This window comes from Microcebus murinus, chromosome 3, assembly GCF_040939455.1.
Source record: "Microcebus murinus isolate Inina chromosome 3, M.murinus_Inina_mat1.0, whole genome shotgun sequence".
Taxonomy (NCBI): domain Eukaryota; kingdom Metazoa; phylum Chordata; class Mammalia; order Primates; family Cheirogaleidae; genus Microcebus; species Microcebus murinus.
This window is the reverse complement of record NC_134106.1, coordinates 46,004,946-46,030,160: the sequence shown is the minus strand read 5'-3', so window position 1 is coordinate 46,030,160 and position 25,215 is coordinate 46,004,946. Positions and strand designations below refer to the sequence as shown.

Sequence of the window (25,215 nt, the reverse complement as noted above, 5' to 3'; positions counted from 1 at the left end):
GACTGACTAATCTGGCTGTAAGGCCTCAGGGAGGGAAGCCAAGAATCAAATCACAGTGCTCAGGCAGGGCTTGATGGACTCAGCTGAATGTAGTCAGTCTCCATTTAGGTCCTCACACTCCGGGGTTTGACCTAGGCGGGGGACGTGGGGGAGTGAAGTGGTTGGGCATCAGGAAAACACAATTGAAATGTCAGCACAAAGGCATCCCATAATAGGGTGGGATCATAATTCCTCCAAAGCCCATCCACTTTGAAGCAGATCCCCAGCCTGCATGGAACAGGCTTGAACCTTCACACAGAGGGTCTTTAACTCCTAGTACTGAGCCACTCTGGAGCACAGACTGATGGTGCTACTTGTTTCAAAACACAGTTTTACCTCCACAAGGTGGCAGATTGGTTGTGATATTCCAAATATCAGGGTGATCTTTCCCAAAACTTTTTTTAAATGAATAATGAAGTTTAAGAAGAAAAACAAGAGTTTAGCTGGGCATGACATATTCACAGAGATGCCAGAGAAAACTCCTAACAATTGACGATCATTTATTAGTAGAAAATGTTGTTGCCTTGACATTCTAAAAGCAATAAGCTTCGCTGTGCCAGAGTGCAAAAAGAGCTGAAGAGTGAGAATGAAAGCCCTTGTTACTTTGCTTTTCTTCTGTTTCGGCCTACGACCAGTTGGTTCATTTGGTTTGCGTGTAGTACAGATGAGTCACTGATTATTCACATGCACCAGTTGGTTTTCTTCCCCATGGTCATGAACTATATGTCTAACCTCATCTGATCACCTTGCAAACAAACACTATTATTCACAGAGAAAACTAGGTAAGAGGGGGTCCATTTGCAATGCAAATCCATCGTCTTACTGGAAAAGCAATTCTAAGCACATGTAGCATGATTTTTCCATATGGGAACAGCATATTGCAAGGCGCTGACAGAACACAGTGCAATGCCAAGGACTTCCAGGACACTGGATTCTCCACTCTCTAAAACAAAGACATGAACTATCAGGGAGGCTGATACTTGTTGATGTTGGTGATATTTTTGTTTATCATTTAAAGCACACCAAATTATTAACAATCTGTTTTGCCAGAACTGATAAGAATCTAGAACTATAAATCTACTGCTGGCCATGGATGAAGACAGTTCTCTTTTGTTACTTAGTATTTATTTTCTCCGCTAGAACTGCTTAGCTTGGGTGAATTCTAGCTGATAATTTCAGAAGGGTGAAAAGCTAACTAGAACTGGGCATTTGGCCCAGATAAATCTGATTCCAGTACTATGAAAGAAGCAGCAAGGGAACTAGAAAGTCTTTGACAAAAAATTGTTGATAATTGGCTAAAAACTCAAGAGGGAAACAGAAAACTTGGAGAGCTGTGAATGTTATTGTAAGTAGAAGAAAGACACAAGGGAGGAATCAAGGTGATGCAAGATTAACAACCCTCTTCAATGCTGGGAAAAATTAAAAATATTTGTGACTATAGTAAAACCTCTGCTACCCAGAGCTCTTAGGAAATCAGTGTTTCCGAAGACCTAAATTACAGAAGCAAAACTGGAAATCTTGGGTTTGAAACTCTGCTCTGTGTGACTCTGGCAAGTCACCTCACCAAGTCTACATTTCAGTGATATCCTTCTTCCTCACCTGTAAATTGTGGATGAAGCAACCTCTTCCGCAGGGCTGTCATTAGGATTAAAAGGCCATGTGCAAGTGCAAAGGGTGCTCTGGTGGTCTTGTTCTCTTTAAACAGGGCTTCCCAGGCAGGGTGGCTGCTCAACCGCCCCAGGGCTCTCACCACCCACTTGCCTGATGGGGCAGCTCTGGGCTGCTGCATCTGTCCACGGGGTCTCAGGCCCAGGACCCCAAAACCCCACTCATGTATCAAAGAGCAGAGAGGACCAGTCTGGAGAGTAAAATGATAGGTTTTCTCTCTAATCTGGGATGCTGCTGAGGAGCAGAACCCACAGGAGCCTCCATGTCCAAACAAAACACCCTTGAGTAGCAGAGGGACAGGGCAAAATGGAACAGGTGTTCTGGGCACCCCCCCAGGTCCACCCTTGGTCCCTTTCCTGCCCACACACCAAGGCGAGCTAGGCCAGGGAAAAGATTAGGACCAGAATGCTGGGGGAAAAAGAGGCCAACAGTAAAATAGCTCCTCCTGATAGCAAACATGAATCTTTGGTCTTTTTTCCTTCTTTACTGCATTTATGAGATTAAATCAGTATAGTTGGAGAAGATAGATATAAGGTTTTAAATCTACACGTCAAGGAATATCAGCAACTTGAATTTAACCCACTACCTTTTCTTTAACCACAGGAAATCAAAGGAAAGCACCATGAGATACTATTTGCAAAGTATGCACAGTGTCCTGCACAGAACTAGTAAAGATATGATTATTTTACTCTAAGGGCTTATAATCTGGAAACAAAGATACATGTTGAAGGTTCTGAACATTTTTTAAAATCTGTATGTTATCATTAAGAATAGACAGTCTGTTTTACAGATGGAGGTGTGGAGGGGAAAAAATTGATACCATGACCCTAGATCACATAGGCAGTGACTGAATCAAAATAATTTCAATCCCCTCTCTCCTAGCACTAGTGCAGTCTCAGCACTAGTCTATGGTGGCTTATTCAAAAGTAGTTCTGAATTATTTCCCAAACCTAAAGCAGCACAAATTAGAAAAGTCTAAGTGGTACCCAACACCATTCGAGGTGCAGATAGCTTTTGCCCATGAAAACACACTGAAGGGACTCCATGTTGTGGTAAGTTATCAAATTATGGAAAGAACATTGCAGAGATTAAAATGTTGCATAAGAGAGAGAAAGCAGCATGAGTCAGGGGTTTGGGAAATATGAGTCAGACTGAAGGGAAGGAGCCAAAAACATAGAGAATAAGGGCCTAAGCAGGGACTTAATGGACACCACAGAGACGTGGACACAGTTGCCTCCATTAACTGTGAGAGAAAAATCAAATGTGCAGTTCTAGGCTGGAGGTCAGTGTGTTAAAGAGGCTAGAAGCGAGAGGTGAGCAGAGATTAGGCTGTATTATTTAAAGCAACTAATGGTGCCAAAGTCAGCAAGAGAGGGACCTACGATGGTATAAATCACTAGGAGGGAGAGCGTGGGCACATTTTTGAAAAATGAAGGAATCACCAAATATTGCCATTAGCTATTCTTAATGTATTAGAATGATGAAATGTGTTGTGATATTTTAGGAAGCACATTCTATTATTTTGTTCTTTGGTAATGTTACCATGCGGCTATGTCTACATAGTTCAGAGCTGCTCCCTAGGCTGTCCAATCCAAACTCTCTAATCCCACCTTTATGGCCCTGGATTTTGCTCATGATTTGAGCTAGCATTTTATAAGCACCTTTGACCGGGCACTGCACCAGGCTCGTCACAGAGCCCTTCCAGCATGCTGACCCCGTGTGTCATGCTTCTCATGGAAATGGTTTTGTCTTGGCAATGGTTTCTAATGTGACCTGCTTTCTGCCCAGAAACAGCCTCCTTTTTCTGCCAATCCACATATCTCACCTTCTCTAACATGTACCTCCTCTGGCAAACCTTCCCCACTGCCCACCCCAGATGCTGCTTTAGTCTGCGTAGCCTCTGTGCTTCTGGACTCAGTTGCTTTACATCCTTTTACATTTACTGACATCTTATTGATTTTGCTGTGTTTCTCAGATTCTGCCTATTACCTTGCCCTATAAATGTTTAGTTCCATGAGATAAAACACTGATCTTTCTTTCCTTAAACTCCAGGCACCGATTCTCTGCAAATACTAATGATTCATTTCATCCATTTATTGAACAAATATTTATTGAAAACTCACCATGTTTCATGCACTGTGCTAGGCACTAGGAATATAGATAAAAGTAAGACACAGAACCCACTCTCCAAGAGCCGGGGTCCAGGTCCCAAGGAATGTGTTAACTGGCTGCCTAAAAAACCAAGTGAGTTTAAGTGTCAAGGATAAATCTTAGATGATTTAAAAACAAAACAGAAATTCCTCTCCCCATAGTACTTTTTCCTAGATTATTAGGACAATTATGTCTGACCTGAGTAATTTCCCTTATAAATAAAACTTGCTTTTGCCAGTGCAGATATTCTCCTATATAAATACAGGAAATTGATTTTTTTTTTTTGCCATGAATGTACCTGCAAAAGGCAGTATTTGTGCTGTGGTGAGTGAGGAGGAGGCAGAGAGCAGTGGACTTTAATAAATGCCTCTGGGAAAGACAGGGTTTGGGGAATATCTGCACGGGGATGGGTATTTCTATTTTGAGTTTCTGACATAGTTGTACATTTTAGTGATTTTTGTATTGCATTGAACTTTCTGATATTTAAGACAGATGAAAATGCATTCAAATAGAAAAGATAAACATAAAAGAATTTAACAATATACATAACAATTTTTATGTGGCTTTGTATAGATGTATAAACAAGCAATAACAGGATCTCCAAGTATAATTTTCAAACTAATCAAATTGTTAAACTAATAAATGGACATCATAATTGAAGACAGGCCAAAGAAATTCAGTCTACTTATAGTCTACAGCATTAGATAACCTGCTAAGAGCAAGGAAGAGGATAAATATTCTAAACTGTAGTCAAAGAATTGTAAGTGGAAATGTAGTTAGTAGCTGCTTCCAGGTCATAGAGGTTACTGTTTTGAGCATTTTGTGAATCCAGGAAAGTACAAAGTGTGATCACCAGTCAGTCCTGGGTGAGGCAAGTCCTGCCTCAGCTTTGTTTGGTTTTTAATAGAGAAAGGAAAAGAACATAGTGTCAGGGCAGGCAGTGGTATTTTATTTGTTTTGTTTTGTTTGTCTATTTTTATTAAATTACATTAACTCACCTAATATTTTTATTTAACAACCCCTTCAGAAGGTAAACAGACCTGGTTCTTAAGGAGGAGTTTAAAACCAATTTAATGATATATTAATTCCACTGGAAATGTCAGACTATTTATCAAAGAGATTTAGAAATGAACAACAAGAAAGCAGGAAGGAAGTTGTAGGACATCAATTGTAGGAATGTGATGGGGTGGAGGCAGTTTGCAGGGAGATGTCTCAGAAAGAAAAGCCTCAGTCACTGGTGAGGCCTCCCTTAGAAAATGCAGCAGCCAGCCCAAGGCCTTGATCTCCTGCCAGCATGTACCGAGGAAACTTGCCACATCGGAATTGAACATTGTTGTATCTCTTAGGGCTGTTGTCACTGCAAATGCTGGCAGATGTTCTTGACATGAAACAATAGAAATTCTGCTGTCATTTCTGCATTAGCGAGTCATAAAGCTCTGAGGAAACGCCAGTAGAAAGGTTTTCATCAAGTGTGTATGGAAAAATAATAAAAGACACAAAAAAGAGCAGAGAGTTTCAAAGCAAGATTGCTGCACCATTGCATAGTACCTAAAAAAGGAGTTTGTAATCACCGACTTGAAAATAATAATAGCAATTATAATAATAATAATACATTTCAAAACAAGACAACAGAAAACTTAGCCAAAACTTTAAAACCAGTGTCAAAAGAATTACATAAGTAGATGCTTTTATAGGTTATTATCCAATAAATAGCCATACATCACTGAAGTATTTTTTGTCTCCCCTCCCTCTTTCTTATGGAAAGAATCTCTCTTATCATTTCCACACCCAGCTAAGTGAAGCCAGTATCCCAGGACAACTCTCTTACAATCTGAACTTCATACCCCATTACAGGGCATAGTGTAAGTGCAGCAGTTCTCCATGAAAATACAGAAAAATCAAAGGCAAAGTAGTGGTGCCAGGGGCCACTCTCTGAGCTTCTTAAAGGGAAGGCAAGAATTGAGTAAATTCTAATTACTGATGTTTTGGTTGTTTTAATTATTATTATTATTGGCCCATTATTTCTTCCAAAGCACCACCCAGGGTCTACCACAATGTTGAACTAAGACCCCTTAAGTCCACTTGGGTTTTTGTGTAAAATTTGTCATCTAGGAATTATAAGTTTCATGATTTTTTTTAATGAAGCATAGTGTCTTTAGTTGTTGAAGAATGCCAAAATTATGTAATCCTTTCATTTGTGCTATTTAAATTCATGATATGAGAGATCTGAATGAATCTGAATACAAAGGTGATGTAGATAAGGCAAAATTAAATTTCACTTATAAATTACTAGTAATTAGTAAATATGAATATACATATACAAATTTATATCACATTTAGATCCCAAATTAAGAAATTCTTTATACTGCTTATTATGTTATGACTAAGCATTTTTTTACTTTTTTAGAATTGTAAACTGCCTACTCCTTAAGGCACATGTAGTAAATTATTTTCAGAAGTAAATTGCTTTGAGAAAATATGTATTTTTAAATCTCACCAGCCTTTCTCTCCTAGAGGAATCCTTTGCATTTTGAAATTTGCAATGAAAGATTTTTACACTATGTTACCCTATCATTTGCGTAAAAAAAAAAACCAGATATGGGGAATGTGTAATATTAAAGTTTGATTATTCCCAGTCATTGGGCAGATTTCTAGAGATTTATCAATAGAAATTATCTCAAATGCAATACATTGGGTGGAAAAAACAGGTATCATACAACCTATTTAAAAATTAAAACATATAAAACAATACCATATGTCCTAATGGGTACATCCCTGTATAATAAAAGTGTAAAAATATCAGAGAAGGATTCACACCTAGCAGGACAGTGGTAGTTGATGGGTAAAGGGGTGAGGGTGGTCTGAGGCTTTAGCTGTATCTGAAATATTTATTAACAAAACAAAGTGAGCTTTAAAAGTGAGGCAACATGGCAAAATGTTAGTATTTCTTAAATCTTGAGTGGTACACACTAGTATCCATGAAATTATTTTCTGAACACTTGAAATGATTTCTAATGTTAAACATTTCCAATGTGGCAATAATATAGAGTAATGTTTTAAGAATAAAGTAAAAATTCAGTGTAAGAAATGGGGAAATGGAGGGAATATTGGCATCTTCATAATCGACTAAAATTCTTTTTGTGTTGCGTGTCTCCGGCAGACATAGATGAGTGTGCCGCAGGGACACACAACTGCAGAGCAGACCAAGTGTGCATCAATTTACGAGGCTCCTTCGCGTGTCAGTGTCCCCCCGGGTATCAGAAGCGAGGGGACCAGTGTGTAGGTAAGTGTCACGGGGGGGGGGGGGGGTGCGCTAAAGCAAAGTCCTGTCTTGAGCACCTTGACTGTTTAAGCCTCAGGCAACCCAGTCAAAGCGCTCATATTTATTTGGAGAAGCAGAGCCAACAGCTGCTTATTCATTCGTCAGCTACCAATCCATTTTCCACGCTAATAACAAATCGCTAACCCTAAAGGTTGAGCCTATTCCAAATATCAAAGTGTTGGTGGGTGACATGTTGGACTAAGCCAAAGCAGAAATCTGGCGTACGTATGGGACCATAAAAAACACCAAAGCAATTTTAAATTAGTTGTTTGGGGGCTGTGGGCCTAGCACACTGGCTACATGGACTTCATTCACTGCTGCATAACACAGCAGAGCACAGAGGGCAAATGGGCAGGTTCAGATTCCAGCCCCACCCCCACCCCACTTTGAGACCTTGAGAAAAGTTACTTAAAGTCTGTGTCTCGCCTTGTTCGTTTGTACTGTGGAGATAATACTAGTTCCTGGCTTGGGAGCTTGTGTGCAGGGCTGCTTAGAACAGCGCCTGGCAGTAAAGCCATGTGCTATCACTGTGTACTGAATTAGCAGACGAGTACTAAAGGCTCTCTACAGGACAGAACACCTGTGCAAGATGCTAGGCACGCAGAGCCAAGTGCAGCACGTGCCTGTGCTTCAGGGCTGAGCGTGTGAGCTCCCAAGGGCAGGGCCAGGCCAGCTTGTGTCACCGCTGCCTCCCCAGTCCCCAAAGTGTGCAATGGATGCCGTGTGTGTGTGTTTTAAATGAATGGAAGAACACCATATAAATAGGCTGACTAGCAAATAGCATAGTAAAATAAAGCATCCTGGGCTCAGTCATGAGGCCCAGCCCCAGGCATGAACCTCTGTAATTGACTCCCTCTGTCTGTTTATTTACATAACACCTCTTACCACAGATGAACGAAGAGGGGGTGAGGATGTGGGACAGACTACCAGCATCAGTTTTCGCCTGAGAATGGGAGCTGTTGACGTAGGATGTCAACACTAAGCTCCTCATGGGCCCTGGCCCAGTTCTGCCTGCCACGGGGCTATGCTTAGATGCTGGGGTTAGTGCCCAGCCTCCAAGGAGGGCCCAGGGTTTGCAGTGAATAAAGCTGTGATTTAACAGAAGAGCATGTGGAAAACTCCACAGATACCAAAGCTTTGCCTGTACTATTAGGAAAATAAATATTTGAGGGCATAAAAAGTATGGAAAAAAGAACTAAACCAACTTATTGTGGGGCAAATCAAAGAGAATGGAACATATGGTCACAGCCCTTTATGATGTAGTTGGAAGGGCATTCATAAACTCCAATCTATTCGTGTGTTTTCCCTGTTCCCCTCACCCACAGAATCAAGTCTACATTCTTCAACAGAGCCTAAAAGGTCTTCCTCAGTCTGATCCTTGTCTAGCTCTATTGCATCAACATCCCCCCACAACCCCAGAAAAAATATTACACCCCAGGTTTATCCCACTAGTTCCCCACATGCATGATGCGTGGTACACTTCGGTGCCTCTATCTCAGTTCCTCCTAGCACCAAGAACATTCCCTCATGGCAAACTCCTATTTCACTATCAACTCCCAGCTCAGGGTCACTGCCTTTGGGAAGCCTTCCATAATCTACCCAAATATAATTAGTCACTCCTTCCTCTATGCCAGTACTTTTCAAGTTATTATGAGAGATCCTTTTTGTAAATTTCTAATCTGTTGCAGACCAATACTTCTCTAAAGTATTATTAAAATGTTGCAGTAATGTCAAATTGTTGTTCCTAAACATGTGCTCTCAGTTTCTGCATTTATTCACTGAAGATTGGTCCAAATAGCCTATAGACCAGCAAGAGTCAGCAGGCCATACTTTGAGTTCCACAGTACTGTCTCTGTCCCTTGTATACCTTTCTATTGTTGATCTTATCATACCATGGAGTAATTGTTTCATGCCTGTCTTCCATGCTAGACAGGGACAGAACATACGTATATTTATTATGATTCTAAACCTGCAGTGCTAAACACAAAGCTAGCAAATAACAATGGGTTCGATGAATGTTTACTGGTTGATAAGACATGCACCATTTATTTACCAAATAGTCATTGAGGACTGACTGTGTGCCAGGCACTATTCTAGGCACAGGGCTATAGCAGTAAACAGATTTTCAAATACATAGCCCTCATGGAGCTTTTAGAAAGTACCATACATACAAATTATATAATAATACTAGCACTGGCTATAATACTAAGTACTAGGAAGCATTATGCTAAAATTGCTCCTAATTATGTGAAGTTTCCATTCATTCAAATAATATTTATTGAGCATGCACTATGCCAGGCCCTGTGCAGGTATTAAGCATACAGCAGTGAACAGACAAAACACCCCTCTGCCTTCGCCTCAAGGGGAGGAGACAGGTCTTCTTTGCCATGCATTACAGTGACGGAGACAGACAAGAAGCAAAGAAACACATGACACAATGTCAAGTAGTGTCAAGGGCTATTAAGAAGTTTAAACAGGGTAAGGGAATAGGGGAAAGGGTACAGAAGAATAGATAAGGCAGAAGAAACTATTTCCTATGGGTGGGAAGGATGGCCTCCCTGAGGAGGTGACATTTGAATAGACACTTGAACAAAGTACGGGGAAAAGCCATGTGACTATCTTCTTATCATTTATGTCATTATTCAAGTTAAATTAAATATATCTTGCAGCTTATTAATAATAGCTCCCATTTACTTTTACCTGCTATCTGCCAGGAACTTCGCCTACATTATGTCCTGTGATCCTCCCAACAATTCCACCACACTGTTGTATTATGACTTACAGAAGAAGAAATGGAAGCTCAAGAGGTTAAGACCAAGCTAGTAACTGCCAGAAAAAAAGATTGAAATTCAGGTTATCCTAAGGCCACTTGAGCACACTGCCTCCCACATTATTAATTATTGAAGTACCAAAAGAGCTCAGCATAAAGTTTTGTTTTACCATAAGGCAGTGTCACTATATAGGGTTACATTGTACATGCATAATTGTTATTTTAAATTACCTATGCCATGTTGGAGTTGTCACACAGTGTAGAGTCATGAATTATTGAAATTTTATTATGCTTCTAAGATGTTAGTCCTACTCTGCAAGTTCTCAATTGAGCATTTTATAGTTGGAAATATTTATATGAGAAGGACACAGGCTGCAAACTTCATCAAAGTGTCAGGAGGGCACTCTCAAGAGTTAACTTGTTTAGCATCCCTTCCACCGTGTTCTCTCATCTGATTCTCACAAAGACTTCCTAAGATACACATGGCAAGCCTTACTATCTACATTTTGCAGAAGAAAAAAACAAGATATTAAACATTTAAGTGTCTTAGTCAAGGTCCCCAGCTGAGCACAGTGCAGAACTCGTTTAGATTTGTGCGATATCACTCAGTTCTTTGGTATTAATCGTTCTTTTTTACTTGTGTAATTCTAAGGAAGCTTTTAGCTCCCCAAACTGACATTCTCATATATATGTGAAATAGTCTCAATTACGTTTTTTCTTTAAATCTCAACCCACTCACTGGGTTTATTTACCACTGAATGATGTGAACACTCAGTCTTTGTTCTTAACATCTTATCTAACTGCAGAATGCAGACCAAAGTATATTTAAAACACGTATGCCCTAATTTTAACAAAATAATGTGGTCTTTTTAAATGTGGTCTTCTCTAGATAGGTTTTCTAGATAATGCTCTACTGAGAACGTGAAAGCAAACAGCTATGCTAAGCCAATAACTTGGTTCTCTTTGTGTGTGTGCGTGATACCCCAGACATAGATGAATGTACCATCCCTCCGTATTGCCACCAGAGATGCGTGAACACACCAGGCTCGTTTTATTGCCAGTGCAGTCCAGGGTTTCAGTTGGCAGCAAACAACTACACCTGCGTAGGTAAGCCTTTTGGGAACTAGCTGATTTCTGTCTTCAAAGAAAAAAGGAAACCCCATGCCACATAGCAGTATTTCCAGTTTCCTATGTTCTTGAGTAATTGGTTTCCATCAACTTCCCTTAAGCAATCATAAAGCTGAAACGATAATAACCAATATGTTTCTTAAAACACATCAAGATGTGAATGGAAAACTTCTTTAAACTTGGTTTTGATTCTCCTCTGTGGATGTATCAAAAAATTTTTTAAACTACAGATCAATTGATAAACACACACCCACCAATTAGTCAACAGTGTGTAATATAAATGCTGAAGGTGCCAAGGGTTACTTCAAGTTCAAATATATAAACTTTCCACTGAGAGTGCATCTGATTTTTACATGCTGCTTCTCCCCTTTCAGAATGCAATGTCACGGCACACAATTTAAGATTGGCATGACATGGAAAGAATCTAGTGTAGGAAAAATGCCTTTTCACAATATTTTCAGTGCCTCAGAGCATTGCAAAACTCCGTATGGGTCTCAAAGGCTTATGTTATAATTGTAATGGAATTTAACAGAACCCATTTAAAAAGTAATAAATAGCACAGATAAATCTTCACTACAGCATGCTGAGAGACTATATCAGAGTGAGTGTCTTGTATCAATTATTTATAGACTTGGCATTTTGTATCTGAACAACAACAAAAGAAAATAGATACTGGAATGTATATTTATTAGAAGCATTAAATTCTTTTGGAAAGACTCATCAAACATCAAACTAACTTTCATTCCTAGAAAAAAAAAAACATTTTGGTATTTCTAAAAGAAGTATATGACAGGCGTTTGAAGTTATTCCAACAAATATGAAACCTAAATGGATGTTCTCCAGTGAGCTTCTGCAGGGCAAAGAATTCGGCTAGGGAACTACTTATCATCAGATGACATAGGTACAAAAGGGCAAGGATATGGTTAAAGGAATTTATAGATGGATATATAGATATATAAAACCTTTTCTTTCAGATATAAATGAATGTGATGCCAGCAATCAATGTGCTCAGCAATGCTACAACATTCTTGGTTCATTCATCTGTCAGTGTAATCAAGGATACGAGCTAAGCAGTGACAGGCTCAACTGTGAAGGTAAAATATTGTCCAAATGATGTGGAATAAGAGTCCAATCCCTGTGATTGCTGTTGCTTTATCTGATTACATACCTACTTATGAAAACAAATTTTTACTCATGGAAATCCTGCTATATAATCCAGTTAATGTAGTTCGATTATAACATTGGCTTTTTAATATGTTACCAAGAAAAAGGAGAAGAAATAAAGTCACTGAAATATTAGATGTAGGCTGGGCCTATTAATTAGGAAGTGTGCTCTAGTATCTTGCTTCTCAAAGTGTGATCTGATGACCAGGTGTATCAACACCTCCTGGGAATTTATGAGAAATGCAGAATCCCAGGCTCCATCCCAGACCTGCCGAGCCAGAATCTGCATTTACAAAATCTGCAATTACAAAAGCTGGTGTAATTGGTATGCACATTTAAGTTTAAAAAGAACTGAGTGTGTGTCAAAACATTAGGATAAAAACCTGAGGCCCTAGTCTTATTCCTGCTAGTGTGTGACTTGGGCACTTTTCTTAAGTTGTCCATATGAGTAAGAAGAGGGCCATTTAACTGGGTGGACGCCTTCACAGCCCATTGCATGTGCGTATTCCACTGTATAATTCAGAAGGCATTAGACGTCCTGAGGGGCATGCCATCAACACTTGATGTCCCTGACTTCCTCACAGTCCCTCCCAGCTTTAGTTGGGACCACAAAGATCAAACACCACCTAGAGAGGCCTTACATCATGCCACTGTGCTCAAAACCAAAAGTGGCTAGCTCAGAACAGCTGCCTCTGCCCTTCTGGACATCACTGTTCAGAAATACAGAACATTCTTCCCCTGAAGGCCAGATCCTGCCAAGACATCACCTCTGGAAGTTTGCACAGGGCTGGGACTCGGAGCTCAAAGTTCAGATGACCTGGGCAGCTGAGTCACCCCTAAATTCTGCATGAATCTGCACCCTAGGTGTGTATGCAGAGCCCAAAGTGAAGAGCATAAGCCACAGTCTAATTCATCCAGTCTGTTCAGCTAGTATAGTTAGGTCTGGGATTAGATAAACTGTCAGCAATGAGTCAGCAAAACTCATGGTAAAAAAAAAAAATGATTCTTTGTGCTGTGAAATTATAGAGGGAAATGAACTAATATTGTTAAAATTTGCCCTTGAGCTTCTTATAAAGTCTTGTATTTCTATTTAAGATTTTGCAGTGTTTTCACTCTCTTTGGCTTACCTAAAAATATATTACTTCTCCCTGGACTATTGAGCAGAAATAATATATATTTATATCTGTATTACCAAACTAGTGACATGTAAGCTTTTCAACTCTGTGTCCTTACTCTTGTCTGATTCAACAGACATTGATGAATGCAGAACCTCAAGCTACCTGTGTCAATATCAATGTGTTAATGAACCTGGGAAATTCTCATGTATGTGCCCCCAGGGATACCAAGTGGTAAGAAGTAGAACATGTCAGGGTAAGTTTATTATTTTCATATATGATAACCAGTGTTCAAGTTTACCCAGGAAGATCAAAGAGGAAGTTATAGGATTCCCTGCCATAGACTTTCATTTCTCCCCACTTTGAATATACAATTTAAGCTCTTTCTTCCCCTGTTCATCATGAGATATATACATCTCATAAAGAGGAGATTCAATGTTAATGATGACTTTCCTTGAAATTTAGAGTAATAGGTTTTTTCCTTCTTAAAGTATAAATAATTTTAATAAAATATTGATATCCCTTATTGATAGCCTATGTGATCTCCATAAGATACATCTTCAAATCATCTACCAGAAAAGATTCAGTTTTTTTATTAAAATGTCTCACCCATTAGTTTGAGTTTAGAGCCTAAGCTCAATGTATGAGTTAGGCATACCTCAAGCCAGTCTCATTTCTCTAAAACACCAGGATTATAAATTGGGTAGTAATTTATGTGCTGAGAAAAATCAGCCTGATGTGTATTAAAAGGTGCTAGAATCCTTTAGGAAAAAAACTATTGATCTAAAAATAACTAATGACCTTGGGTCTGGTTTCAAAATCAACATTCAGGTGATCTTCATACCTATATATAGGTAAAAGAGGTAGCTCTCTACAATGGTGTGATTTCAGAGTCTCTCAGAAAGATCTAAAAATATGTACCCCCTTCCCTTACCTACAATGTTATGTGTAATTTAAAATTTGTTTAACAGGGAAAAGACTCAGATAAAAACCAAAAATTTAGAGAATCTTGGAAAAGCCAGTATAAACACTTAAATTTGCACAGAGCAGTGAAAAAGTGAAAAAAAATGACTGAACTTGAGGACAAAAACCTGTTCAAATCCTAGCTCCACTGCATTCTGTCTGTACAATCTTGAACAAATTATCAAACTCCTCTGAGCCCCTGCTTTCTCATTTAGAAAAGGGAGTTGTAGGAATTCACTAGAATGACATACATAAAAATAATTTGTAAACTATAAAGCTTGCACAGCTCAAGGTGTTTTTATGAAGTTTACCTACCAGTGCAAATGACGAGTAGTAAATCTTCTCTAGAGAGTCCTTTTTAATCAGAATTGGAGAGCGGGCATGCAAGGGCAGTAAAGATCCTGTTAAGAAAAGAAAAGATCAAGGAAAGGAAACACTGGGGATTCTCAGTCTATACCATGATTGTACAGGAAAATATTAACTCAGAGGAACATCTATGACCTGGAATTTTATAGTATGCCGACAGTTTTTCAAATAGACTCCAACCACTATGTATGAAAATAATCAGAATGTTATTCACTGCACAGCGAACATCTTTATAACCCTTTCCAGGTTACTAGAGACTCTGTAAATGTTAATTGTGGGACAATATTGCATTCCAATGGTTTTACTTACTGAACCCTAATTGAGACTTTTAACATGAATATTACATGCAGGAAAATGTTTGCCAGTGGGATAGCTTAACAAATTTCTTTGGAGTCCTTGAAACAAATGTCTATATGTTTCTGATCAAAATTAGATTTGATGCTCAGCAAAAGACAGAAGCAAATTAATTGTCCATTGGGATCTTACCTGCCTAGTCTATATATCTGGCAACATTTATATCTGTTTTAATTACAGATAAAAATGCACTGAGATTGCAAATGGGTGATATATGAGTGTTATATGTTGAAGATATACAGCTTTAGAATGTTTGATAAAGCCAAAACTTTTCTTGGGAAAGTGACTTAACATTATTTTAAAGTATAAAGTAATTGCTTCCTCTCCCCGCCTCCCACCCCTGAAACCATCCCATCTGAACCTCATTCACAGGAATCAAGTAAAATCAAAAAGATTTGGATTCTTACTCTGCTCTAAAAGGCTTATTTGGGGGAAGAAATAACTATTCTCATTTTCACAGGCCTGCAAAAAATGAAAACTGTGTGTATATATATGTGTATGTGTGTGTATATGTATGTAGAGAGACAGAGACAGGACACACATACACACAGACACACATTCATCAAATATTTTAATACCATTAATTTCTGGAAAACTTTCCAGAATGATTAAAGTATGGATTATGCTAGACTCTAAATTACTAGAAGTAATAGATGGAATTATAACCTAAAGTTTCCTTTTGCTTCTGTTGGACTCCATATGACAAAACAGTCTTCATTTTCCCTATAGCTAAATGGCATCTTTATTTTTCAAAAAGTGAAAAATATTGAGAGAGCAAGTCTATTGTGATTTTGTCTGAGGAATCTAAATTTTCTTTCTTTGGCTATAGCCAGTCCAAGAAGATACTTTTTGTAACTGGCTCTTGGAAACTACATAGCTTTTCCAGCCTCCTGTTGGGTTCCAAATAACTTTAGCCAGTTTGGAGGCTAAAATAATTTTTTTTTTTCTCTAAAGACAAGCCATGGAATTATTCTTCTTTAGAGTACCTTGCAGTGGAAAGTTGCCTGTCACTAACTATAATGAACTTGAACCAGCCAATTAATCCTTATTTTTCTTTCATATCAAATGAGATAATATCTTCCTCACCTATCTCCACCCAGTTGGTGTGAGGAGCTACTTTGATCAATTTAATATTGCTTAAAAGCCAGGTGCTCAGTACATTAATGCTAGATGATGAAACGATTAAAAGGTGGGGGCACACATGTACTCACCAGCAAATGGTATTAACGCATCAACACCTAAGGGCACATATAGGAATAACATTTATCGGGAGTCAGGCAGGTGGTAGGGGGGAAGAGGGGAAGGGTATACACATACATAATGAGTGTGATGCGCACCGTCTGGGGGATGGTCATGCTTGAAGCTCTGACTCCAGGGGAGAAGGGGGGAAAGGCAACACACGTAACCTAAACATTTGTACCCTCATAATATGCTAAAATTAAGAAAAAATAAAAAAGAAGGGAAAGCACTATCTTAAAGACTGGAAATAAAATGTTTGAACAGGTAAAAAATAAAAAGTAGGTGCAATCGCCCTTGCCCTCAGGGAGTTTACAATCTAATAGAAGGGTTAAGACAAACAGGCAGGATTCAATAATGCAAAGCAGAAAGCAATAAAGGCCCTAAAAGAGGGGCACGAGGCATGAGAATTCAAAAGGGATCATATTCCAGCACCTAGCCCAGGCTTGGCTTGCAGCAAGGATTCAGTAAATTACTTACAGAATGAGTAAATTACCTATGGAATGAGTAAACTAATGAATAAAAGTATCCAGTTGTGGGTAAGGAATGATTCATAAAAGGCTGATATTGGATATAATATAAATCACTATTCAAGTATAAAGGGAGATAGACATAGATAGGGACGTAGATATTGATTTAATTTGTATTGCTGTTGTTATCAATGTAATGGCTGTATGGCAAAACTGTTCTCTCAGATGTCATCTGGGAGCTCCCAGTGTCCTAATCTAAAATCAGTCCTTGTCCATCCTGGCCTATCCACAGCCTCTCTTCCCAGGACTCTCTCCCGCTCTGGTCTTGTGCACTGCCTTTTCCTGAGTCACCTCCCACTGCTGACAGTCCCTTCCTTAACTCCACTCCTTCCTCTCAGTCCTTGAATAGCTGTGCTCTACAAGGTGGAACACTTCGTATCTTCGCTTCTTGGGCTGTGCTTCCTCCAGACGGTATAATCCACTCCCAGAGCATCAGCTGTCCAACGCATGCTGCTACTTTCTGAAACCACATTTCTAGCCTTTTCCTCCCTCCTTAGCTCCCGAGACAGGTGATAAGCTGCCCTATCCATGGTTTTTGCTTGCTGCTCTCTCAGCCTGGAAAGCCTTCCCTACCGCAGCCATGAAAACGCCATCTAACCCCCACCTTTCAAGGCCAAGTTGAAATGCCTCCTCCTTCCTTCAACCGTCCTGAATCCTCCAGGAATAAGTAATCATTTCTGTTTCAAATCCTCTAGTGCACTTATCCATCTCTTATTTAATTCCATTTTACTTTATAAAAAACTGTTGCCATATCTATGTTCCCAATTGCAGTCTTTCTGGGGACAGGGACGGGTGTTTTTGACTATTATATAAGCAAAGTCAATGTTAGCATTCGGCTTTGAATTCAACCGATTAACAATAAGTGCTTAATAAAATATCATGAAATAACACATATTTATCTGTCTAGAATGGCTCAGCTACATCTGTCCTGAATTCAATGCAGTGAACTCAGTAGATGCAACCCAGTCTTACATTTACAAGCAAATTAGACATAGTCCAGATTCCCACACACCTTCTTCCTTGCAAACCAGAATCTGCCAATCGTGTAGTCTTCTTAGATCAGTAAACTCTCTGACTCTGCATCTCTACAGATATAAATGAATGTGAGACCACAAATGAATGCCGGGAGGATGAAATGTGTTGGAATTATCATGGCGGCTTCCGTTGTTACCCACGAAATCCTTGTCAAGAGCCCTACATTCTAACATCAGAGAAGTAAGAAAAATCAGAACTATTGAAAGTGAGAATGTTCTGGTCTCCCCAAGCCAAATCGGTGAATACTTTTGTCTGTTTCTGCAGCCGGTGTGTTTGCCCAGTCTCAAGTGCCATGTGCCGAGACCTGCCCCAGTCCATAGTCTACAAGTACATGAGCATCCGATCTGATAGGTCTGTGCCATCAGACATCTTCCAGATACAGGCCACAACTATTTACGCCAACACTATCAATACTTTTCGGATTAAATCTGGAAACGAAAATGGAGAGTTCTACCTAAGAGTAAGTATCCTAAAGGCAGCCTTAGCTATTAAGAAAGATGGAAGTTTGTTGTTATTTTTATTGTTGTTGTTGTTGTTTAGTATCCACATGGAAGGAAAGCTAACCTTTAAAGAGTTTTATGTGTAGGCATTGTGTAAGGCCTTCCAGTGTGCATTATTTCGTTTAATCCTCTTGGTAACACAATCACATAAATATTCATTCTCCATTTCTTACAGAAAAGTGGGACACAGAGAGATTAAGTAGCTTCCCTAAAGTCACTCAGATACCAAATTGCAGAATGTAATGAAGTTGTGTGTGACCACCAAAACACAAGCCTATATACTCTCTCACACACACACAAGCCCCAAGTAGGTACCACAAATCAGTGGTAGTTATTTAATTGTACATAGGAAAAAAAAATTCCTGACCCAAGCTTTTCAAAAATCATGAATTCCTTATTGTTACATTTGCAAGACAGTTTACATTCACACCAAAACTAAAACCTGTAAGTCTCTGAGAGTAACCCCTCCTCCCTGCACGATACATGTCTGTAGTTGTCCCATTCTTGCAAACTTCTGGGCCAACAGTGTAGGGTCACCTTTGTCTTTTCCCTGTCTTTCATTGCTTGTGTGCAGTCATGTTTCTGAATTCTGCCATTTCCCTCACATTTCCTTCCTCACACCTCTGCTTCTCTTCCTTTAAACTGGCTCCTATCCCCTCCCTAATCCCTTCAGTAACTTCCAAACGGATCTCCCTGACCCTAGGGCCTCCGCCTTCCAGTCTCCTCTGCAAAATTTCAGCAAGTTCATTTTAGGTTAAAATTCTGACATATTTTAAATACTGCTCACTACTTCATGTGAAAATGATGGCACCCTACCAAAGAAGTTTGCAGGGTTACAGTAACTGTTTCATGCTAAGGATGTTATTCATCCAGTTAAATTTTCTCAAAATTCCTTTGGGCATGCTTTATTTTTAATCAAATTATAAAATCAATATTTCATTTTGAAAATATGAAAGTATATTGGGAAATCCATCCTTGTGGTAAAGTTTACAGATTTTTTATGTTTACACATTTATCCTGTTCTTTGATATATTAACTTTCCTCCCAGCTCCAGAGTTATGTGATTCCATTCCTTTGCCAGTAAATTAGAAATGATTAATTTCTCATGACCAACTACTGCAAAGAAAAACCCAACCCAAAATACAAACTATTACTATTATTTTTTTCTAATAAAAAAGAACAAACTTCTTTAATGTTGAATGTTTTAAATTTGAGATATACACGGTATTTGTAAGAAGCTTCCATAAAATGAATTTTACACAATTCAGAGAATACCAATTAAATAATTCTAGACTAAACAAATAACATTATTTGTAAATCCCTGATATATAAAATAAGTTCTTCTCAAAATCATCTTCAAAAATAATTTTCTATTTTGAACTTTTAAGTTCATAATTTAAGAAAATTCTCTAGCAGAATAAGCAAACAGTTAAAAGTTTCAACATGTTTTTTCTTTGCAATTAAACATTGCACTTTGAAAAGTATTTGTGATTCATATCAGTGCATTTCTTCTTCAGGTTAGCCAGAGGTTTTTTTTTATTATTTCAATAGATTTAGGGGTATAAGTGGTTTTTGGCTACATGGATGAATTGTATAGAGGTAGTATCTGGGTTTTTAATGTACCCACACCAGAATAGTATACATGTGTAGTTTCTCTTCACTCCTCCTTCTTTTATCCTCCCCCATTCTAAGTCCCCAATGTCCATGTACCACTCTGTGTACCTTTTCATCTCAGTGCATTTATTGACTTGATATTTTCAAATATAAATATAGTGTTATTCTCAAGTAAAATCCTTGTTCTCATGAATGATATAAAATATTGCCAATTTTGATAATTCCAGAGTTAAATAATGTTAAATCATTTGAAACAAAAAACTATTTAAAACAATAAAAATAGACTTTTGAAGACTATTTCTTATCCCATAATTCAAAAAGTACTTGAAGCAAATCCTACAAAGTTTCTCCACTGAAATTCTCTTGTGCAGAGGGCATATAGATGCATAGGGATCAACCAGCAGGCCTTAATTAAGCACCTACTATGTGCTCGGCTACATGCTAGCTGCTATGAGGAATTAAAATGACATGTATTGCAGTTTCTTATTTCAAAGAGTTTTAAATATAACTGTAACAAAAGTTAACATCTATGAAAAAAGGAGGAGGCAATTTTGTGCTTAATTCCATGGCCCAAAAACATCAAAAAATTAATGTGGGCTGTCAAAGAAGGTTTCTTGAGTCATGAAAGTTAGCCCAATACTTGAAAGGATATGTAGAAGATAGAATTTTATTTATTTATATTCCTTTTGGGAGAATACTAAAGAAAATCTTTTCTAGAAAAGGCGACATATTATAAAGATGTAGTATATGAAATCCAAGGGCAAATATCCCAACAACCCTCCCCCTGCAGTATCTGTGCTTCCTTACTGAGCCTTATTATTATTTATAGCCCTGTCACCACCAGACATATTATACATTTGTGTCATCACTAGAATGTAAGCATAATGAGAGCAGAGACTTTGCCTGTCAGTTCACTCTTCTATCCTCAGCACATAGAGTGGTGCCGGGCACATAGTAGGTGCTCAAAAAATATTTTTAAATGAATGAAGTCATTCAAGCAACACCTTCAAGGCATTGTTATTACCTACAACTATTACTTACAAGAGTCAAGCACTGTGGAAGATCCTTGAGACACAACAGTGAAAAAAAATCAAGCCAATTCCTGCCCCAGTATGACTTATAGTCAAGACACTGAATGAGTGCTCAGAAGGATGCTTAACACAGAAACAGAGCATTACAAGTTGTTCATGACTGTAGAACAAGTATACCTAACCAAGACAGCAGTGTCTAGCTGTCCTGTAGAGCCTGGATTGGAATGGAGCTAGAGTGGAAATGGAGAGAACTGTTAGTAATCCAAGAGACAGGGGAGTAGGGTGGTAGCAGTGAGTCCAAAAAAGAAAGAAAAAAAAAAAAAAACAGACATATTTGTGAAGATATAGGAAGAACTACATAACTTAGTAACCCATTTGCTATGGGGAGGTTAGAGGAGAAGGAAGCATCAAGAAGGTAACCCCCTTATTTTCTTTCTTGAACAACAGCAAATAGTGATACCATTTACTGAGATGGGGGAAAGGAGCTAATGTGAAGGGGCAGGTGAGGAGTTCACTTGGATATATGAAGTCCTAGTCCCCATGAGATATCCAAGTAGAGATGAGTAGAGAGCTGGTTATGTGGGTTTGGAAATCAAAATGCAGACTTTCAAGACACTGGCAAATGGATGATAACTGAAGCCATGACTATAGATGAAATCCTCAGGGAGGGTGTGTAGGGAGTGGATGAGATTACTCAAAACAGAAGAGGGCCTGGGATAAGGAGGGGCTAAACTGTGAACAGGCTTTCTTCCTGTAACCTGATCTGGGCACAGTCAGAATCATCCAGCACCTTAACCTACAGGCTATTCACCCTCATGACCTTCAGCTTCAGCCACTCAACCACCAACCCCTGTGGCCACACCCCAGACATTGTTATCATCTACAACAGTTCTGCCAGAGAACCTTCATCTCCAGTGACCCACTCAATAACTGACTGACTGTCCCCTCTCTCACACCCTCACTCCCACTCTGCTCTTTACCCTCAAAGTGATGCTTGTCCCCTAACCTCCCACCCCTTGTGTTCTCCCAGTCTATCAGCTACGTGGTGGATACTTGAACTACTCTGTCACCAACACCTCAAGCCCCTGTCCAGCAACCCCAAGTCAATCCTATTATCCATATCTATGTCCATATCCAGCTTGTCAGTGCAGATTCATAACACCATAAAATCTCAGATAGGTCCTGGTACTCTCACCAATCCTATTATTTATTCCTATTTCTTTTATTCAACCCCTGATTTCAAGTGTCCCCCTAGTGCTTAAGTCTTTATACCTTTCATGTTCAGTAAGTGACCTCACCTCCTACTCCTCTGAAACCATTGAGCCCAATAGGCATGAGTTCCATGAACTTCCTGTCCAAGCCCACTACAGACTTAAGCCCATGTGTTCCCCCCTTCCTACCTCCTCCACCTCATCAAGGCCAACCCACCACTTGGATTCTTCATTCCTTCTCTGCAGCCTTGTTCCATCCCACTGTCCTCTACGTTCTACAAATTCAACTTGTTTCTCCCTCTAGATTTTGACCCCACCCTCCACTCCCTTCCCAGATAAGTTCTTAAAACTCAGTCTGTAATCACGGTCTGTGTTCTCTCACTTGCTAGTCATTTCTCTGTCTTCTGTTCCCACTTGCCCTGCTGACATTGCTGTAGAAAAAAGCCATCAATGATATTCATACTGCTAAATCCAAAGGATGCTTTTCAATTCCAGTCATCCCTGTCCTCTCCTGCTCTGCTGAATACTGCTGGCCACTCTTCTGTTTTCCACTTAATCATCTATTTCTTCTTACTTCCTTCAATGGTTTCTCCTCTGCCTGCTTCCTAAATGTTGTCCTCCTCTAGAACTCCAGCCTCATTTCATAAACCTTCTCTCCTCTGGTTTAATGTCCACCCATTGAGATGATTGCTAAATGCTAAGCCGCGTCTCTCTCCCTTGGCATTCAGACTCACACATCCAATTACCTGCCCTCCAGCCTCATCTCCCTCTACTTGGCAGGACCCATCACATTCTTCATCAAAATGAAACTGCATCCAGTTCTCTTGAACATAATACTTTACAAAACTTCTAGTTATCCCTGGTGACTCTTCTCAAGCATCCAAAAGCTATCTCTCAGTACTTCAGGGCCCCTCTCTTCTTCCCTGTGTATATGCGCCTTTAACGTATCTTCATACGTACCCCGCATAACCCCATGTATCTTAACATTTACCACAATCTATTGAAATTAACTACTTAACATGTCTTTTCACCTATAGAATATAAATAGATGCACAATGTCAATAAAATGACAACTTTGTTTACAAATTCAAAAATTACCAGATTCTCAACTGAACTCTAGTCTCTACAAGGGTTGGAACTACCCAATAAAAGTGAAGAGAAATGTTAAAAAAAGAGGGAGGAACAGAAAGCAAAGAATTATCAAGAAAGCAGGTCCCTGTAACTTGGAGCTAATGACTTATGGTAGAAGAACCAAGCAGAGTTTAAACCAAGAAGGGACTAAGTAGTAGCTCTTTATCCCACCTTCAAAATTCTTCCCCTAATCCCTGTAGGAAGTATACTAACAAATAATAGAAACTCCAATCCAAGAAAAATTATTTTTTCCTTTCTTCTTTTTTCTTTTAGCAAACAAGTCCTGTAAGTGCAATGCTTGTGCTTGTGAAGTCACTGTCAGGACCGAGAGAATATATCGTGGACCTGGAGATGCTGACAGTCAACAGTATAGGGACCTTCCGCACAAGCTCCGTGCTGAGATTAACAATAATAGTGGGGCCATTTTCATTTTAGTCTTTTATAAGAGTCTACCACAGGCATTTAAGTCAGCCAAAGAATATTGTTACCTTAAAGCACTATTTTATTTATAGATATATCTAGTACATCTACATCTCTATACTGTACACTCACCCATAATTCAAACAATTACACCATGGTATAAAGTGGGCATTTAATCTGTAAAGATGCAAAGTTTGTCTTTATTATTGTATGTAAATTAGACATTAATCCACTAAACTGGTCTTCTTCAAGAGAGCTAAGCATACACTATCCGGTGAAACTTGGATTCTTTCCTATAAAAGTGGGACCAAGCAAGGATGATCTTCTGTGGTGCTTGAAGAAACTTATCACAGCTCCACTGACAACCTTATAAGGAGGCAGCCATCATAACATTGAATAGCATGCAAGGGCAAGAATGAGTTTTTTAACTGCTTTGTAAGAAAATGGGAAAAGTCAATAAAAATATATTTCTTTAGAAAATGAGGATCTACCATGTTTGTGTTGGTTTTTATTTCTATGATCAGTCTACAGAAGGTTGTTTATCACATAGTAATAAATCATTATTGTACAATATCCTGGTTTCTGTACGGCATTTTAAATTCCATCAGAAATTTTAAACTATGAATATAAAAAAAGCAATGTAAAAAAACAGTAAGCAAAATTTCCAAAATGAGTCAGGTATCCTTAGGAAATTATTCTGTTGAGGAATCTATAGGGAGGAGATGAGAAAACAAATTATTTCTAAACCACATTGGGATTGACCTGAAGAAGCAAACTCAGTAAATGTAATAACATCTCTGAATTCAACACCTCCACAAGAGATTGAACAAAATAAAGAAAAGGTATTTTACTGGAGAACCTTTAATTTCTAAATAAAATTTAAATACTAGCACTATATCTAAAATTTCTCATCTTTGTACTCGATGCTCACAGAGGAAGATGATTATGCTTCTTATTCTTGGCATCCAGAGTAACAGTGAACTAAAGCAAACTACTCTCTCTCCCCATTCTACTAAAAGGTTTTATGGTTTTATGTCTTATTTGTTTAGAATGTAACTGCTTCACTGTGATGTATCATATTTTTGAATAAAAATAAATATTCTTTTAGATGATCACCCAATCTTTGGAGGTTTTTTTTTAATGTAGTCAATGACAGCCAATATAATTTTTATATCTGAGAAAAAAATCAGTGATAGCTGCCAGAATAAGAATGACCATTAGGGTTTTTTTATATATAAGTAAACTAGGAGAAGAGAAAAAAAAAAAACACTTAAAATCATGCCATAAGTAAGGTCTACAGCCAACTTTTTCTTACATCCAGTTTCAAAGCACATCTAAACAACCTCTGTCACTGGGTAAACTTGCTGTTAAAACAAATGTCTCTGAAAGAGTTGACTAAATGTACAAGAACTGTCAAAAAGAAAATTCACCAAGAAACCAAGGAACAAAACCGTAACTCTTGTGTGA

The 25,215-nt window shown here is 38.6% G+C and overlaps 1 protein-coding gene across 3 annotated transcripts in view; it reads left to right on the top strand.

Moving 5' to 3' along the window:
• EFEMP1 (EGF-like fibulin extracellular matrix protein 1) overlaps positions 1-24,409 on the top strand; it is a 58,570-nt gene extending 34,161 nt beyond the window's left edge. For all 3 annotated transcript variants that reach the window (XM_012777836.3, XM_012777837.3, XM_076000792.1), the window contains exons 5-11: positions 7,019-7,141; positions 10,938-11,057; positions 12,053-12,172; positions 13,494-13,613; positions 17,898-18,021; positions 18,106-18,301; positions 23,602-24,409. In XM_012777836.3, coding sequence (XP_012633290.1) covers positions 7,019-7,141; positions 10,938-11,057; positions 12,053-12,172; positions 13,494-13,613; positions 17,898-18,021; positions 18,106-18,301; positions 23,602-23,763 — 965 coding nt within the window. In that variant the 3' untranslated portion in view covers positions 23,764-24,409. The remainder of the gene's footprint in view (positions 1-7,018; positions 7,142-10,937; positions 11,058-12,052; positions 12,173-13,493; positions 13,614-17,897; positions 18,022-18,105; positions 18,302-23,601) is intronic.
• The last annotated feature ends 806 nt before the right edge of the window (positions 24,410-25,215 follow it).